The 13,981-nt window shown below is 53.3% G+C and overlaps 4 protein-coding genes across 4 annotated transcripts; all 4 read right to left on the reverse strand.

Moving 5' to 3' along the window:
• Nucleotides 1–429: 429 nt before the first annotated feature.
• Nucleotides 430–1,488, reverse strand: IUM83_09117 (HAD hydrolase, family IE; the record flags this gene model as incomplete). The annotated part of the gene is made up of 3 exons (XM_067933537.1): nucleotides 430–717; nucleotides 790–1,244; nucleotides 1,311–1,488. The coding sequence occupies 3 exons, from the start codon at nucleotides 1,486–1,488 to the stop codon at nucleotides 430–432; spliced, it is 921 nt and encodes a 306-aa protein (XP_067800002.1).
• A 3,376-nt stretch (nucleotides 1,489–4,864) lies between these two features.
• Nucleotides 4,865–9,330, reverse strand: IUM83_09118 (CAMK/CAMKL/AMPK protein kinase; the record flags this gene model as incomplete). The annotated part of the gene is made up of 4 exons (XM_067933538.1): nucleotides 4,865–5,152; nucleotides 5,230–5,684; nucleotides 5,801–6,082; nucleotides 7,926–9,330. 4 exons carry the CDS (start codon nucleotides 9,328–9,330, stop codon nucleotides 4,865–4,867), a joined length of 2,430 nt encoding a protein of 809 aa, XP_067800011.1.
• A 360-nt stretch (nucleotides 9,331–9,690) lies between these two features.
• On the reverse strand, nucleotides 9,691–10,691 carry IUM83_09119 (HAD hydrolase, family IE; the record flags this gene model as incomplete). The annotated part of the gene is made up of 2 exons (XM_067933539.1): nucleotides 9,691–10,607; nucleotides 10,673–10,691. The coding sequence occupies 2 exons, from the start codon at nucleotides 10,689–10,691 to the stop codon at nucleotides 9,691–9,693; spliced, it is 936 nt and encodes a 311-aa protein (XP_067800010.1).
• Nucleotides 10,692–10,990: 299 nt separating this feature from the next.
• On the reverse strand, nucleotides 10,991–13,816 carry IUM83_09120 (Polycystin Cation Channel (PCC) Family; the record flags this gene model as incomplete). The annotated part of the gene is made up of 1 exon (XM_067933540.1): nucleotides 10,991–13,816. The coding sequence occupies one exon, from the start codon at nucleotides 13,814–13,816 to the stop codon at nucleotides 10,991–10,993; it is 2,826 nt and encodes a 941-aa protein (XP_067799807.1).
• Nucleotides 13,817–13,981: the final 165 nt, after the last annotated feature.

The following is a 13,981-nucleotide window of genomic DNA, read 5'->3' on the forward strand; positions in this document are numbered from 1 at the left end:
TATGACAAGACATTTGAGGCCTTCAGTCTGGTGATTTTGTTGTCGACGGCGTCCTACTACTTAATCGAGTATCCGTCGCAGCTGCTGGCGCAGCGACTTTCACGTACTTTTAACGGATTAGCCTCCTATGGTCACGAGAAAATTGTTGAGCAAAGTGATACTGAGTCTGATGAACAGTTTGAACCAGAACTTGTCACGTCTCCGCTGTAAGTGGAGTATGGCGAGAAGGCTCCGGTTACTTGTGAGGGATTGACGAGTTAAAGTATTGCATTCGTATGCGGTAATAGTTGAGGCACGGAAGTGCGCCATGATGAATTGTCACTACTTCAAGTGTAATACTACGTAGTAGCCGAATGACTCGCTCAGCGACCGCTACTAGCGTCTCTAAATTGGAATTGCCCCGCTCATTAGAGCGGGTATGTGGTTGGCTCATTGCTGAATCTGGTGCAGTAGAAGCTCTACAGGCAACAAACTCGCGTCGTTCGTTAGCACAACGTCGAAGCGCTGCAGATACAAATCTAACTTCTCGGCGGCGCCATCGTTTAGGAAACCGATGCGCACAATCTCGTCCTCCTTGAAGTCCAGGCCATTCGCCATGTCAGCATCGCCCAGTGAATCGCCCAGCAGCAGGATGTTGTGCCGCTTTTCCGGCTGACATTGCTTCCAGAAATCGGTATCCACCAGTGTACTCGCGTTCTTGTTCAAACTGTGGATAAGCTGCAGCAAAATATATGTTGTTAGCTCTTTTTGCCTTTTTACACTGCTTTATAAATTGCAAAAGAAGCTTACCGTTTGTTCGAATCCCACTACCTTGTCACTCGCGTCAAACTGCATCTTGTTAGATACAAGATGAACGTTGGTTGGCAAGAGCTTGGTCTCGACCTTCTCATACTGCTTCTCCAATACAGCGAGAATCACGTCGTACAGCCCCGCTGAAAAGATCAGCGTAGGCACATTTTCATGCGCCAACAGCTCGAAAATCTCTATGAACCCCTCGCGAAGCGTGATGTCACTTTCCTCCACGGCCTTCTTGATTGCGCTCCTCGTCACGCCGTGCTCAATTATGAAGTCGTGCGTTCTGGACCACCACTCGATCATGAAGGGCAGCTTTTCCTCCATGGTCAGCATCGCCGACTGCTCAATCGGGTAAAACTTCTCGAAAGTTTCTCGCGATACGTCTTCTGCTTCCGGTCCGAGAGCTTCGCTCTCCATCAAAAGACGGTGCGAGGTGAGAGCTTGGTCACCTGTTGGGTATATGAAAGTTTAGTTTCGAGTCACTGGGAATTAGTGTTTACTTATAACGTACGAACCTGTGAGTTTGAAGGCAGGCGTGAGCGTGTAGTCGAAGTCGGTGATGACCACGAGTTTATTGAACCCGTCCGAGGAGAATTTCTTCCACTTTCGGGCAAAGTCGACTGGGTTTTGTGCAAACATCATGGACTTTCCAGCAGGACGACGTGCATCGCTGGCGTTCTTGAGGGAACTCATCGCTGGGGTGGGAGTACTTTAGTATCAAGGTAGATCGTCAGAAGAGAAGTGGTGAAGCACGGAGTACGAGGTGGAAGAGCATGGTTGCTAGATGTGCGCAATGCAAAGTCATCCTAAGAACCAAAGACGAGATTATCTATTTATGATTGCACTTGTGAGCATTCATGGTATATTTCAGCAACCCTGTTGGCCATTACAGAGACATGGACGAACTCGCTGGTCTGTCGAAAGTTACTAGTGCCTTATAAATCGATGTTAGCGCTGTGTGCCTTCTGAACGACGAACTCATGCGTCCGTTGCATTGAGTGCGTATAATTCATCCCAGAGGTCGAGGGGAAACTGGTTTTTCCACGATGTCGGACAGCAGTCAACTGCTAGGCGCAAAGTGTCCCAATTTTCTTTCGATGCGTTCATCAGAATTGGGGAGTGCCCTTCTTGGAATGGTGCGCTGAAGTCGGTGGCTCCGCCGTTCATGATCTGTTCGAGATCGATGCAATATGGAGAACCCCCAGCACCTATCGGCGGGAGGGCATTCAACATCGATTCGACCAATGGGTCGATCCTCGACCAAAAGAATGCAATGTTGGTGTCTGACAGAGAAATAGTAGTCGGCCCGACAATAGGCTGTGGAACGATTCGTGGTAATTCGCGCACGTTCGTGCGAGCGAGGATCAAATACTGCGTGTATGTCACTTCGAAGATCTCGGGTGAAAATTCCGTGATCGGATTACCCACCAATGTCAAATAGTAGGGCTGCAGGCGTGCTAGCACTGGCGGTGCGACTTCTAAGTGGCTGTTTTCGATGTAAATATTGGATCCAAAAAGCCACTTCGTGTCGAGATCGAGTGGTAAAGTCTGCAGGTTAGTTTCGCAAAACGAAATCTGGAAGAGCTGGAGTGGGAAGTCAGAGGACTGAAAGCCAAGGGGTAGAAGTCCACCCGTCATGTTGACTCGGACCACGGACAAGTCTGTCAACTCGGGGTGGTGAGTATTCGTGAAGGCTGCGTCGGCGCCCCATTCCTTAATTGTCGAGTTGTAAATCTGAATTTTCCGCAATCGCCTAAACTCTTGAAAGCTCTCGGGTACCGCGAGTGCTGGGCAATGGAAAAATTGGATCTTTACTCCAGAAGTGCGGTCGAATTTCTCCCACTCGACCTGCACTTCGTTACTTTTGCCAGAGATGTGAAGGTCATGGCAGTTAAAGTTCACCACAAAGCAAGACGGCGCTACGCCCGCGATGGGATGCACTTTAGGGCTACATTCTACCAGTGGCGTCTGTAAGACGGCACACACATGCAGCACTAAAACCACGAATCCCCATAATGCAAAGAGGAAATGGATGTGGTGGAGTGAAGGATGACTGGTACGTGTCGTCTTGCTTGAAAGTTGCGAGTGGTTGCGGCAGGAACAACAGAGTTGCTTTTCGCTGGACTGACGCCTAGATTTTGAGTGCTACATGACCCCAGTGGTTGAGTCGAATCATCAGTGCAAGTCGGGCAGGTACCGGGTCCACTCATCGAAGTTTGGTGCTTTGCAGTACGACACAATAGATCAGTCATATTCATGACAGAAATAATTAACCCGACTGAGAAAACGACTCGCATCGCCAAATCTGACCACGACACCACTAACACGACCTGCGCTTCATTGAGCATGCGCGCCACCCATTCGTCGTCTTCGAGCAACTCAAAGCTGAAGCCGGTAAGTACCACATCATATTGGCTCACATAGCTCAAAACAATTGTGACGGGAACTCCAATCGCAGACATGACGTCTAGAACGCTATCGCACGCGATTGTTGCCAGCCTGCGACGAGCTTCGCCGCGCCAGAAAAACCGTGAATAGATAACCACGGATGACCAACAATTGCTCAGCAATAGACCCACATAGAACCGATTAAGTAGTACTCGTGGTAGATATTTGCTCATGCGAATAGCTTGTGCGGTTTGGAGAGCAGTCTCGAGCAGTTCACGACAGATTAGAACGGTATGAAAGTGCCTGCCATTTACTCCAAATAGTCCGCGTCGATCAGCAAACCTCTTGTATATCTGTACCGTATTCCGCCTCAATATCTCTGCACTCGATGCGTGCCGGTCTTGACGGTCCATCGTTGTAATGCCATGGTTACTCGACTTGCCGCCACGAACAACGAAGCTACTCGCCCATGGTGAAAAAGACAGCGTGCGTCGTAGGAGCGATCCAAACACCATCAAAAGTGCACAAACACCATGTGCGGCAGCCAGCGCGATGTAGACGTAAGCGATAGTGTGGAAATGCCCACGAGACATGCCAACATTGTAGCTTTCAAGTGTATAACTCAAGAAAGTCGCATTGAAATCCCAGTAGAATTTGGTGTAGCTGGCGTTGAAAATGCATGCAAGACAATACAATCCGAAGAAAATCAACCAACAAAAGGCGAAGCGACAAGGCGAAAGAGCGACATAGTCGACTGAGGGTCGCAAAGCGTGAGAGTCCATCGCGCAGCACCTCGGTCAATGTTTCCTGGTCTCCTTGCACAAAAATATTGCTTAGTATTTTGGTGACCTCAATCTAAACTAAGATCATTACGCTGAGCCATGGAGCCACAGAACTCATGGCGCGACGTACCTCCTCATCGACACCCTTGACAAGAAATTGCAAATACAGCTCCATCGGCTCAAGGAAAATCAATCCCCGACCCACTAGCTACACTCGCTCAGAACCTTACCTCAGTTTTTTTTAGTGCAGTGGGGGAAACCAACCGGACAACGCTCCGAGCAGCGACCTCATTGCGAAAACAAAACCACGATCATCTACAATATCGGTAGCACACATAGGATCAACCCGTCGACCAGGAAAAAATTTGCAGACTCCACACCCCAGATACAAAAGCGAAAAACTCACCCAAAGACGACCAACATACAGGCACGTCTCACTACATACAGGTAAGGCTTCTATAGGTCAGTGAGCAAGCTCAAATAGAAGCCCACCTTACACCATCAAGCTAAACTAAGATAATCGAAATGGGAAACGTGGGATCCAATCCACGAAAGATAAATACTACTTCTAACGTTACTAAAGCACTGTACAGTACTACAGTAGCTAGCCGCCATCGCAATATGCATGAACTGCGCTAACTGGGCAGGCACATCTTGCTCTTGCCAAGTGCGATCGGCGTTAGCAGTGAAAAATCAAAAAATAATGTTATCGTCACTTGTTGCGTCCAGGGCTATCGCTTTCGCGATTATCTCGTAGCCAATTATGTCTACGATTGACTCAAGCCTCCTAGCCGGCGACATGCGTAGTCGTGGCCACATATTCCACCTTCATATTGCTGTAAAAACACTGACTGATGAGTTTGATTGAGACCAGTCCTTTCTAACTAGCTCAGTCAGCTTCACTGCTGAATCTGGTGCAATAGCAGCTCAACTGGTAACAAACTTGAGTCATTCGTCAGCACAACGTCAAAGCGCTGCAGATACAAATCTAATTTCTCCTCGGCGCCATCATTCAGGAAACCAATGCGCACAATCTCGTCCTCCTTGAAGTCCAGGCCATTTGCCATGTTGGAATCACCTACCGAGTCGCCCAGGAGAAGGATGTTGTGCCGCTTTTCCAGCTGACACTGCTTCCAGAAGTCGGTATCCACCAGTGCACTCGCGTTCTTGTTCAAACTGTGGATAAGCTGCAGCAAAACACGAATGTCAGCTATCTCATCGAACCAAACTCAAAGCAATATCGCTAGGTGCTTGGCCAACCTACCGTTCCATCAAACCCGACCAATATCTCGCTCTCGTCGAACCGCATCATGTTAGAAATTACATGAACGTTAGGCGGCAGAGTCTTAGCGTCCGTCTCCGCATACTCCTTGTCCAACACGGCGTGAATCACGTCGTACAGCCCCGCTGAAAAAATCAGCGTAGGCACATTCTCACGCGCCAATAGCTCGAAAATCTCCATGAACCCCTCGCGAAGCGTGATGTCACTTTCTTCCACGGCCTTCTTGATTGCGTTCTTCGTTACGCCGTGCTCGATCATGAGTTCGTGTGTCTTGGTCCACCACTCGATCATGAAGGGCAGTTTCTCCTCCATGGTCAACGTCGCCGACTGCTCAATCGGGTAATATTTCTCGAAAATCTCTCGTGCGACGTCTTCAGCGTCCGGTCCGAGCGCTTCGCTCTCCATCAAAAGGCGGTGCGAACTAAGAGCTTGGTCGTCTAGCATAACAAAATAAATAATATAGGCAAAAGTCACAACAATCTATGCTTAGCAATTCAGAAAGAAAAATAACACTAAAAAATAAGATTCTACAGGGACGTTTTCGCCCACGGACCCGTGGGTTTGTAGGCGGGCGTGAGCGTGTAGTCGAAGTCGGCGATGACCACGAGTCTGTCCAGACGGTCGGAGGAGAACTTTTTCCACTTGCGGGCGAAGGCGACGGGGTCGCGCACGAACATCATGGGCTTGCCCTCCGGCCGGCGGTGCGCCTCCGACCGCGCGACTCTGCAGCCGTCGAGGGAATAGGCTGCTGAAGCGGTGGCACCCAGCGCGAGGCCCGCGGAGCCGCAGACCAGAAGCGGCGAGGGTCGGGAGCAGAGGCGGCGGAGCAGCATTGCTGGACGTGCGCAGTGGGGATTGCAAAATGGCTTCAATTTGTGTGGCCCACATTTGGAGATAGTCGTTGACCAATAGGATAGCAGCGTTTTGATTACTTCAACTTGACCGATTTGTATCTTCGAGGAATCTGATCTACCTCTCTTTTCAAGCATCACTTCGTGTGTACTAAAGTGAATACGTGTGTATGTCATCGCCGTTGTCGTTTACGTTGTCGTTTACTCGGTATGCTACGACATTGTGCAGTGTGTCTTCGACGCAGTTTTAGGATTAAGACTCTCTTCATTCCAGAAATTGCTCCATGATCTTCATCATCCCCCGCCGAACTAGTCCGAAGATACGTGCCTACTCCGTCGTTACCCTGGCTGTGTTGGCACTTGTCGTCAGGGGCAACATGGTCTCGGTGTCAGCGTCCAGATTCGAATGTCCCAAGGCTTGCTTGAACCATCCGCAGCTGCCCACATAGAGTTCGCCAGTCCACGTGTGCAACGAACGGGTGAGACCCACGAAGCTGATCAGGAAGACGAAGAGAAGGCGGGTCACGGATGCTGCAAAAAAACTAGGCGATTGTATACAAGCGTGGGTCCATGACAAGTAAATGGCATCCTACGTCAGGCTCCAGTCGGTGTTCACCAACACGAACAACAAGTTCTTCGAGAAGAACCTCACCACCGACGCGGTGTTCAATTACCTGAAGCTTTACAACAAGAAGAACCGATGGAGACTCCAGGAGGACTGGTTCCCCGAGTTGATGCTATGGAAGACGTTCCATAATGCTTGGGCGAAGAAAATCCTGGTTGGGAAACCAAGGTGGACTTGGGGTGGCTGAGTGATCCCAAGCGCTTCTTTCAACGCTATGGGAAGCAATTCCAGTATTTGATATTGCTGGATGGTCAGATTCTCGTCACAGTGTTGAATACGAAATCCATTTCAACCATTAGTATTATTTTTTTGCGTCTATGAGTTCGCTGGGGCTAGTCGCTGCGGTGACCGAGTGTCGTCTGATTTCGAGACGGGTGCAGTATGAGCTATTGAGGCCACTGCAGCAGGCGTAACAACAGAAGTTGCCGTCACGGGTGAGTGATGCGGACTGTGCGTATGAACGGAATGTGCTGGTGGAGGTGCAGGGCCTTGTGGCCGTCGTCGAATGACCACGCCACCATTTGTCGTAGTGATCGAGTTGCGAGACGGTGGTTCCGCCACTGGAGCGATGTGAGTCGGTGTGGGGTCGTGCATATGATGGAAGGATGGTGCTCCATGTGGAACCTCCGAAGAATGCCGGCGCGTAGCTGATTGTGGGGAAGGTAACAGTTCTCGTCTGGGTGGATGGACTGGCTGGGCTAACGGCCGAAGAGCTACCATGCCATTGCTGATAGTCACGCGTGTATTGCCCCCCTGCGGCTTTCGAGCTGTGAGTATGCCAGAGTGTCGAGGGTCACGCGGTGGATTGGGGGCCACTGGCAAAAAGCCTGCAGCAGGCGACATCACTGTCCCGTTGTTGATCATCACCAGGTTCCGTCCGCCACGAACGGAGCTTGGCCGCTGTGTCACTGCCGAAGCATCATGATGAACGCTGTGCCGCGGAGACGCAACGTTGGACGGTGTGACTGCACGTCGAGCGTACGGACTCTCTCCGTGTTGCTGCAGATGTGGCGGGTGGTGGTGGTGGGGATTTGATTTGCGCCGAGGGCTTTCGTGAACCGACCGTGAACCAGAGTTCTGGCGGTGAGGTGCCCCCGTGACCTCGATGTTTTTCCCAGATCCAGCAGTAGAACCTGAGCCAGTGATGCGGATATCACTACCTCCAGATCTAACCACAGCATCTTGCCTGTCCTGGTGCTTACCTTCGGTGTTCGTGTTACTCTCTCGACGAACTGGACGATCGATCAAGGAGCTGGGACTATTGCCCGACGTGGACATTGGAATGATACGGGTTTTCATAATACGCTGGAGCTTGCCGTCAAGAAGATAATATGACGCTGTGAACCGGTTGTACGCCTTCTTCGATAGCGCCGCCTGCACCTCTTCTTTAGGTAGACCCAACGATTCCAGCTGATTCAAAACAAGTTCATGCCGTGCCTTAATTTCATCAGTCTTTACACCTTCGCCCACGTCATAACCGGACAATTCAGGAGTCTGTACTCCAGCAAGCCACGGGTGCTGGCGGATTTTGTCTACAGTGTACCGCTTCTCCGGGTCCGTCTCGAGAATGCGCCGAATCAAGTCCTGTGCGTTTGCCGACAAGAATGTCGGCATCTTGTAGTTGGCGCTCAGAATCTTTTTGTAGAGTAAGTTCGTATTGCTGTCCTCAAACGGGAGAAAGCCACAAACCATAGCGAAGAGCACGACACCCAAACTCCACATGTCTGCGATAGGACCATGATACATCCGCCCCTGGATCATCTCAGGAGCAGCGTAGCAAGGTGAGCCACAGGCAGTGCGCAGCAGTCGACCACCGTCGTGTATGTTACTCAGACCGAAGTCCACAATCTTCACCAAAAGTGTCGAAGGGGGTGCGGTCTGCTGCTGTTGCCGGTGATTGTGATTGCGATTCGACTGGAGCAACAAGTTCTCAGGTTTGAGATCACGATGTGTGATTTCGTTCGAGTGCAAGTAGGCGAGTCCATCCACGATCTGTCGAAAGAGAAAAGCGGCTTCGGGTTCACGGATGCGGTGGTGTGCCACGATATACTCGAACATCTCTCCGCCGTCTACGTGCTCCATGATGAGGAAGATGCGGTCGGGCGAGTCGATCACCTCGTACAGCTGAATCACGTTTTGATGTCGATTACGCTTGAGGATTTTGATCTCCCGAGCCACGCGCTCTACGTCCGCCGCCTGCACAATGCGCTTCTTCTCCAAGATCTTCACCGCCACCTTCTCCCCCGTGAGCAAGTGCAGCCCAAGCTTCACCTTGCCGAAAGTACCTTTACCGATCGTCTCACCCAGGACGTACTCGCCGATAACATCACCATTACTGTCATCACTCGAATTGGCGGTGCCTTTCGTGGTACTCCCACTTGTCGTGGCTGATGATGATGCTGCTGCTGACGTCGATGATACTGCCGCGGTGTCCGTGACTCTTTCCGGTGCTCGTTGTTGTTGCTGTTTTTCCTGGTCTTGAGAAGTAGATTTCGAGGTCGGCGGCACTCCGTCCACTTGCTGCTGCTTGTGCCTGGGTGAGGTCTTGTCGGGGATGCTCGTCTTGCGGACAGGCGACTCGGGCGCGGGTGGAATGGAAGGGTTCATGACCGCGGCAGTACCTTTCGTGTTGTGCGCGGTCATCACCGCCGCGCTGCCTGCTCCGATGGAATCCGTTGAGCTGTTGAGCTGAGCTGGTCTACTCGGCTTTCATCTGCCGGTCGAAGACAGCGATACGCACTGCGGAGACAAGAGCGGTCTGACTTGACTGCACACAGACTGCGCCGGTGCCAGCAAGCGAAAGGATCACTGCTCTACGCCACACTGCAGCAAAGCACACAACGCCACAATCCTCTCTGCAGGGATAGACAAGCAGCACAGCACGGCACGGCAGCGAAAATAGGACTCAACCACCATATTCACCATGCCATCCGTGCCGTCCTCCTATTTATACGGGTCGAACGCCATCTACTGCTTCTTGTACCCGCCCGTCATCTGCTCAATGAGCATCTGCACGGGCAGCAGACTCGCGTCGTGCGTGAACACCACGTCGTAGAGCTCAAGGTACTCGTCCAACGCCTCGTCCACGTGCACGTTGAGGAAGCCAACGCGGAGGACCTCGTCGGCGTCGAGGCCGTCGGCCATCCGCACGTCGCCCCTCGAGTCTCCCAGCAGCAGCACATTGCGCCGCTTCTCGAGCTGGCAGGCCTCCCAGAAGGGCGAGTCCAGCAACGCGCGCGCCGTCTTGGTGAGCGGGTGGATGACGCGGCCGTCGAAGCCCTCGATGACCCCTTTGGCGTCGAACCGCATCATGTTGGACACGACGTGCACGTTGGCGGGCGTGAATACCTGCTCGTCGTGGATCTCCTCGGCTGCAATGGATCCACTCCGTCTCTGCTCCGCCGCGAACTCCTTCTCGAGCGCGGCGTGGATGACGTCGTAGAGCCCCGCGGAGAAGACGAGCGTGGGCACCTGCTGGTCGTGCAGCAGCTTGAAGAGCGGGTGGAAGCCCTGGCGGAAGCCCAGCGAGCCCGACGCCACCGCCTGCCTCACCTGCTCCTTGGTCAGCTTGTACTCGACCAGCAGCGCGTGTGTGCGCTCCCACCACTGCGCCATGAAGGGGAACTTCTCGGCCGCCGACAGCGTCGCCGAGATCTCCACGGGGTAGAACTTGGCAAACAGCTCCTGGTGCGCGTTGGCCACCTCAGGTGACAGTGCGCTGCTGGTCATGAGCAGGCCGTGGCTGCTGCTCTCCTGCTCCAGCGGCGCCTTGGGGTCGGCGCGCTGCTTGTAGTACGGCGTCAGCGTGCGGTCGAAGTCGGCGATGACCAGCAACTGGTCCGGTCCGTCCCGCGAGAACTTGTGCATCTTGCGCGCGAATGCGTCTGCATCATAAGGGTTAGAGCGTGCAAGGAGCTACAGCGTCTAGGGGCAGCACGACGGAGTGTACCAGGGTCTCCGATGATCATGCGAGGGGCGCGGCGTTGGTGCCCGTCATTGTAGGACAGCGCATGGATGGAGGGGGACTCGGCCCCAGAACAGCGTGACGGAGCGCTGGACACGAGGGCGGAGGCCCCTGCAGCAGCGCAGAGAGCGCGGGGAACGAGCTTTCGCCAAGCCATGGCCGAAACGGAAGTGACGATGGCCGTGGGGACATTGATACGTTGAGGCTGCTTGGGCTCGCAATCAGGTTTTCGGTGCTCGAAGATGTCTCAGACTTTGTATAGAGCTAGTTGAAGTGCATGAGCCAATCAATTACTGCCTGAAGCTACAGGTTGATCTCCTCTATCTCCTCGCCTTTGCGCGTTGCGTCCTTCTGTCGGTTGGCCAGGATCGCAGCGGAGAGGCTGCGCTTTGAGCCGCCCGACGACTTCCGCTTCGCGCCGACGGCTGGGGACGGCGTGCGGGACGGCCGAAAGGAGGCGGTGCGTGACGACGGCCGTGTCTTCGCGCCCTCTTCGTCGCTGTCTACGCGCAGGCAGGCCGTGTCGCTTACGAGCTGCTGGCAGAGCTTCTCGATAGAGCCCAGCGTCTTCTCCAGGTCGCGCATCCGCTGCGTCTTGAGCCGATTGCTCTCCGCCAAAGCCTCGAGTCGTGCGGCGACGTCTTCATCCACTGTGTGCCGCAGGTTCTCGATCTGTGACTGCTGGAGCTCCACGCGTCGACTCACTCGAAGTCGATCTTCCGCTTCCAGCAGCTCACTCGCTACTTGCCGCTTGACATGGCGCGTGAGCTTTCGGGATGCCGTCTCGCCTGGAAGTGGCCACTGGTTGCCAGATTTTGGTGGCAGCATGATGAGAGGATCGACCTTGGTGAGGTTGACACCGTTATTCCCGGTACGAATCTCGGACACAACGCGCTTCATATCGGCTACAAATAATCTGCACGCTGGGATGAAGCCTTTCGAGAACGGATACTTACGAAGTTGCTCCATTTCACGACGAGCAGCGTGGAGTGCTCGTTCTTCGCTCGGGGAAATGTCAGCGTTGGCGTCCACAACATCTCCAGATGCATCCCAACCCATGACGTGGTTATGAGCCGCCGTTGCAAGTTCCTCGTCTTCTTCTTCCTGCTCCGTGATGGTCTGCATGTATGCATCGTTCAAGATCGCGAGGAAGACGTTCACTAGGATGAGTAGCAGCAGCAAATAGTACAAAATGTAGAAGACCGGTCCAGCAACGCGATGCGAGTCCGCCATGCCTGCGTAGTCCAGCTCTCCAGCTACAGCTTGTAAGAGCGTCACAATTGCTTGTCCAAGCGAACAAAATCCCCGCACATCGAGGCCAAACAGTAGCAGGCCGATCTGTGCGAACGCGCAAATGCACACTAAGAAGCACACGAAAAACCACGCCAGGTCGCGAGCAGCACGGCCCAACATACGTAACAGCAGGCTCATACGCTTGGAGACAGTTGTGTACTGCAAGAGCTTGAGCCAGACGAGAGCAGCGTTGATGCTCTCAATAACGCTCTCAGCATACAGCACTGTCGCCAACCCTCGCAGGTTCGGAATTTCTTCGAGTGTTGCGGAGGTGATCGCTTTCGACGCCTTGCCGCTCATGGTGCCATACGCCAAATCAATTGTGTACAGCCGAACTGCGATTGTAACAGCGAATACAACGAGATGCAGCGCTGTTAGGACGTTCCAAGGGGACGCGGTCAAGTATCCCTTCACGCTATCCCGGTACATTTCCTTCAGCATGCGACACCACTGGATCAAAATGTAAAATACCAAGAAGCCCTCCAGAACGATACGCCCTGTGCTCGCTAACGAGTACCGGAACAGCCGTAGAACTGCATCCGAAAGCTGCACGAAGGCTCCACCCGATGCAGGAAACTCTACCACAATCTCCACAATATTGAACAACTGGAGATATGCGTTGTAAACCGTGAAGTCCACGATCAACGCGCGCGTAGGAAGGTCTAAGTACCTGTCAACCTTGATCTCTGCCAATTTCTCACGAGAAAGAGTTCCATTCAACCCGAGATCCACCACGTAACCAGACCCTGGGAACGATACATCAGTGTATCCACGAACAGTCTCCGCCTCCGTGACCTTGGCGCTACTCCAGTTGTATGCGTGCACGGCTGCAGGAATCGCTTGCCCCTCACCATTTGGGTTGGGATCGGAACACAGCTTAATCCCCACAGGCTCTTCGTAGATGCATGTACATTGCACTGCACATTGTGCTGTACACTGAGATGTGTAGCGAAACGTATCCACGCCAAACTCCTCTCCACATACACGCTCGCAGTCCGAGTAGCAGGTTTGTAGATCTGTGTAGCCTTTGGTGACGCCGCTCGCTTCAAGATCGGTGAAAAATAACCGTGCCGTAGCATAGCTGATCGACGCAACGATGTCTGCGCTGTTGAGAATGAGGCCGTATCCCTGCTTCTCCTCCACGCTGCTATCGAATTTACCGTAGCAGAACGGAACAATCGTCTCATACTCAGGGATTTGGCTGAGCGATGGGCACGATCCAGCCTTTACGCGTAAAGTCCTCAAACGAACACCTCCCAGCAAGCGGTTCGAGCTCGATACAACAGTGCCAGCTTCGGAGGACGCATCGCTTGTCTCCTCGGTAGTCCCGTAGACGACATCAGCAAAGGGGCCCTGAAGGAAAGCCCACATCTGCGCTTGGTCTCGGATTGCTGTAAAACTGGTTGGCAGCAAAGAACTATCGCTAACTGTTGTCGTTGTGGCTGTCGAAGATGTAGCGGTGACCGTCGGGACTGTGAAGGACTGGTCAACAAGAGCAGTCTTGAGTCGGTTCGCGAAGTAGAACGCCTGCGTGTTCTCCTCCACCACGGTGGTAGCCAAGATGAACAGCACGAGAAACACAGCATAGCTAGCCGCTTCGACCAAACTTCCAAACGGCACCGGGTTCCTCGCGATCCGTTTGAATTTCTCGTCACGGTGGACTTGCGTCGATGGGTCAGCTGCAGCGGCCGAGCTGTGCGGGTCTGGAGTTGCAGGTCTCGGCGACGTCGGAGCAGCAAGTGACAGCTCGGCACTCTTGGCGTCGCTTCCCTCCGCCTTCGCGCCCTGCTCCGGTTCCGCTCCCGAGTCATCGCCAACGCGATGCCGCCGCAGCATACTGGCGCTCGATCCCACGACTCTCCGCTGCAACTACTACACGAAAGGGCGGGCGGGCACCTACGAAGAAGCGACTCGTCAAGCAGCACAAGACCCCAGATAAATGACCACAGAGACAATATATATACACAGCAGCAGCCATCTCAGCCTTCACCCTATCGACGA

Source organism: Phytophthora cinnamomi, assembly GCF_018691715.1.
Source record: "Phytophthora cinnamomi strain GKB4 chromosome Unknown Contig3, whole genome shotgun sequence".
NCBI classification, from domain to species: Eukaryota; Oomycota; class Peronosporomycetes; order Peronosporales; family Peronosporaceae; genus Phytophthora; species Phytophthora cinnamomi.